Source organism: Nicotiana attenuata, unplaced genomic scaffold, assembly GCF_001879085.1.
Source record: "Nicotiana attenuata strain UT unplaced genomic scaffold, NIATTr2, whole genome shotgun sequence".
NCBI lineage: Eukaryota > Viridiplantae > Streptophyta > Magnoliopsida > Solanales > Solanaceae > Nicotiana > Nicotiana attenuata.
In genome coordinates this window covers 107,958-111,459 of record NW_017674024.1, presented here as the reverse complement: position 1 = coordinate 111,459, position 3,502 = coordinate 107,958, and the positions used below count along the sequence as shown (strand labels likewise).

The 3,502-nt window shown below is 32.7% G+C and overlaps 1 protein-coding gene and 1 long non-coding RNA gene across 2 annotated transcripts; both read left to right on the top strand.

Annotated features, from left to right (window-relative positions):
- Positions 1 to 165: 165 nt before the first annotated feature.
- LOC109217837 (replication factor A protein 1-like) lies at positions 166 to 1,497 on the top strand. The gene is made up of 3 exons (XM_019382117.1): positions 166 to 353; positions 482 to 602; positions 1,357 to 1,497. Exons 1-3 carry the CDS (start codon positions 181 to 183, stop codon positions 1,495 to 1,497), a joined length of 435 nt encoding a protein of 144 aa, XP_019237662.1. The 5' UTR covers positions 166 to 180.
- A 162-nt stretch (positions 1,498 to 1,659) lies between these two features.
- On the top strand, positions 1,660 to 2,039 carry LOC109217840. Its single transcript, XR_002066695.1, has 2 exons — positions 1,660 to 1,710; positions 1,786 to 2,039. It is a non-coding gene; the product is annotated as an uncharacterized LOC109217840 (long non-coding RNA).
- Positions 2,040 to 3,502: the final 1,463 nt, after the last annotated feature.

Sequence of the window (3,502 nt, the reverse complement as noted above, 5' to 3'; positions counted from 1 at the left end):
CTGTTAAGTAAGTTTATGAGCATTTTACAATCTGAAACTTCACTAATAAAAAGTTTCAAGTTAACAAAACTTGAGCAACTACAAGGCCATGTTAATGTAAAGAAATTCAGCAAGCATTGGATACAAAAATTCACACTTTCTTTACTGTTGTTGGGTATTAACATCTGAAATCTTCCCCTTATGACTTCTTTTCAGGAAGGACATATTTGGATTGTTGCGACTGTAGTGAATCTTCTACTTGAAAAAGAATGGTCATATTTGGGGTGCAAGAGATGCTCGAAGAAGGTTGACAAAATTGGAAGTAAATTTCACTGCAAGAAATGTGATCGCCTTGATAGTTTTGGCACTCATAGGTTTGATAATCTTAACTATTTACTGTGAAAGAACTAAAGTTGCAAGTTACAAAAATAAGGACAAATTTTGTTATCAAATATTAAATAAACTAAAGTTTCAATACATCATATCTAAACGTGTTTTTCAGGTACAAGCTTCGAGTGCAAGTAATGGATCACACTGGCTTTATAAATTTGTTGCTTTGGGATCGTGAAGCAACAACTCTCATTGGGAAGTCTGCTAATCAGTTAAATGAAATTTCAATTGAGGTATATTTTATTTATTTGATTCAACCTCTATACATAGTTAAACATCTCTAAAAATACATATATGGACTATGGTGTGTGCTTATTGTCTACATTCACTGTCTTAAAATCTTGATTGTAAAATTAAAAGTATTGCAGTTGATGTGGTTTATTTATTCATTCTCTTTGAATTTGTTGTTTTATGTCAGTTATTCTCATGTTGGGTAATTGGTTTTGGTTTCAAACAGACAGTAATTATGCGCAAAAGCTATATTTGGTATATATAACATTTCTAATCTGGAGTGTGTTAGTACCAAAGTTTTGCTTTTTTTCATCGGCCAAAATAATTGGTTAATATATTGTATTCAAGAAATGTACATCTTCTCTTTCACAAATATATCATTCTGTTGTAGGTAGATTATGAAGTGAAAATTACCACAAGCTTTCTATGTGTCAGAAAGCTTTAGCTGGTCTACCCTTTGATTGATCCAGGCTTTTCTTTTCTTAGGTAGTGAATCACCTAATAAAGATGTAGGCGTGCACGTCTTATTTGATACTGCTTGGGTACCAAAAGTCATGTCATTGGTCCAAATCATACATAGTCAAATTTTTTGCTTTTTATATCGAACTAATGGAATAGATTCATTCAGTAATTTTCATATTAAGCGTGACTCAACGGTAGCGTAGGCATGAAAAATGAAATGCCAACTCTATTGTATATTTTCTTATTATTTTATTTTATTGTATTTTACAATTTCTAACACTATTTCGGTCTTAGGCTTCTGCTGACGTTGATGAGTGTTCTTATCCAGTGGAGTTGTATGATATTCTTGACAAAAAAGTGCTGTTTAAAAGTGACTGTCAAGAGCTCAAAACATTAAAGTGCATCAAGAAATTTATAATGTTGTTAAAAATCTAGCGAGGACGATAACCTATACACAATATAGTCAAATCTAGCACAAAGATAAATTCACTGTATGTGATCGATACTCAAAATACTTCATAATACACTATTTTTTCTTTTGATTTTATATAAGGGAATATCAAGTTTAAATTAATTATGTTACTATTTTCTTAATAGGACCCTGATTTTGAGTGTCAACAACACACTGATGCAGACACAACTTTCAAGGTGACTAATTCAAACTTTGCCTGTATAGCTTCTTATCTACAATATGGTATTTAATGATAAATTTTTCCTTTGTAGGATTCAATGGCTGAAAATGATATGACTTCTCCTGCAAATACCCCTGCCAAAAGAAGTAGAGAAGAGGATGGGTCATCTGTAGTAGATGTTGGTGATGATCTTGCACAATTTTCAAGTAACAAGCTTAAAAAAGTGATCAAACAGGAGAAAAATCTGTGAATTGAAACATTTACTTTTTGGATTATGACTTTATTCGTACAATTTTATTAGCAAGTACTTTGGTACAATTTGAAGTAGTTTGGTTTGAATTTTTATTTGGTTTCTAGCATTTTGGATCATTAGCAAGTATTTTGGTACAATTTGAAGTAGTTTGGTTTGAATTTTTATTTGGTTTCTACCATTTTGGATCATTAGCAAGTGCTTTGGTACAATTTGAAGTAGTTTGGTTTGAATTTTAATTTGGTTTCTACCATTTTGGATCATTAGCAAGTACTTTGGTACAAGTTGAAGTAGTTTGGTCTGTATTTCAATTTGGTTTCTACCATTTAGGATCATGATTTAATATCTTGAGACAGATGGGCCATTGCCACTGCGATCATATGAATGATATTTGTTATTAAACATATAAGCTGTTTACAACAATTAGTTGGTAGCATTTCCATCTTTGATGTACAAAATATTTTGCTTGAAATTATTGAAGCCAAGGTTTATCACATGATAGGCTTCTACTGCAAACTCTCATAAACAAAATGAGCTACTACTAAGAGGTACATCTGAATTTAGCTAGAACGGTAGAGGTCTAAAAAACTTCATCTACTAATACTTGGAGAATATGCGTATCAACTTTAGTGCCACACTCAAATGTCTCAATGTCGAAATCTATCCATTTACCCAAAGAATGGCTCATATCCCTCCTCAAATTGTCGTCAAATTGTTGTTTGGATCCTCTCATCAGGGATCAAATCAACAAATTCTGTCCACACTTTGACCTCTTCAATAATATCAGCAATCAGAATCTCTTTAGTCATAATTGATGGTTTTTTGATCCATGTTCTGAAACCAGAATTAGAGTATCGACCAAATGTCATGTCTAGGTACTATATTACACTATCAAAGGCAAATCCTTTAAGCTCATTAATCTGTTTGGATCGTTACAGCCGAGCAACTGACCAAAAGTCATCCATAAAAGACTTGATATCATATCAAGTTCACTGACGAGAAAATGGCTCATATAACAACTGACAAGAACTCCAAACATACTAAATTCAGTATAGGGACATTGGAAGTAAAACCAAGTAGAAATCATCATGCTGTATATAATAGGATTGGGACTAGGGGACGAAAAAGACATAACATTGAAAGGTCTAGAAGCTGTGAAAAAATGCAGCAAAGTGTATATGGAAGCTTGCACTTCACTTCTCTCTTTTGGTCTTTCTCCCAATGGCCTTTCCAATCTGGTTCGAAAAATTACTACTACTACTAAATTTTTATTGTAATTTCAGTTCCAATCGTTAGCTGTTAAAAAAGATATGATTTTGATAATAAAGTTTGTAAATTTTTTCAGGAAAATCTATATGGAAGATCAATTGCAATTGCAGATAGGGAAATGGTAGAGGAAAAAGCTGATGAGATCCTAATGAAGCTCAATCTTCTGACGTGTAAGCTTAACAAAGTTCAGCACTCAAAATGACCTCTTTGCGTGACTGAGTTTGCTTCCTTTAACTGATCAATCATATCAGCACTCCAGAAATGTGTTAGCATGGTCTGACATCAGTGC

Coding starts and splice junctions, on each gene's coding strand:
- LOC109217837 (XM_019382117.1), top strand. CDS start 181: ATGACTTCTTTTCAGGAAGGACATATTTGGATTGTTGCGACTGTAGTG. Junction 354..481: donor GATAGTTTTGGCACTCATAG/GTTTGATAATCT, acceptor CGTGTTTTTCAG/GTACAAGCTTCGAGTGCAAG. Junction 603..1,356: donor TAAATGAAATTTCAATTGAG/GTATATTTTATT, acceptor TTTCGGTCTTAG/GCTTCTGCTGACGTTGATGA.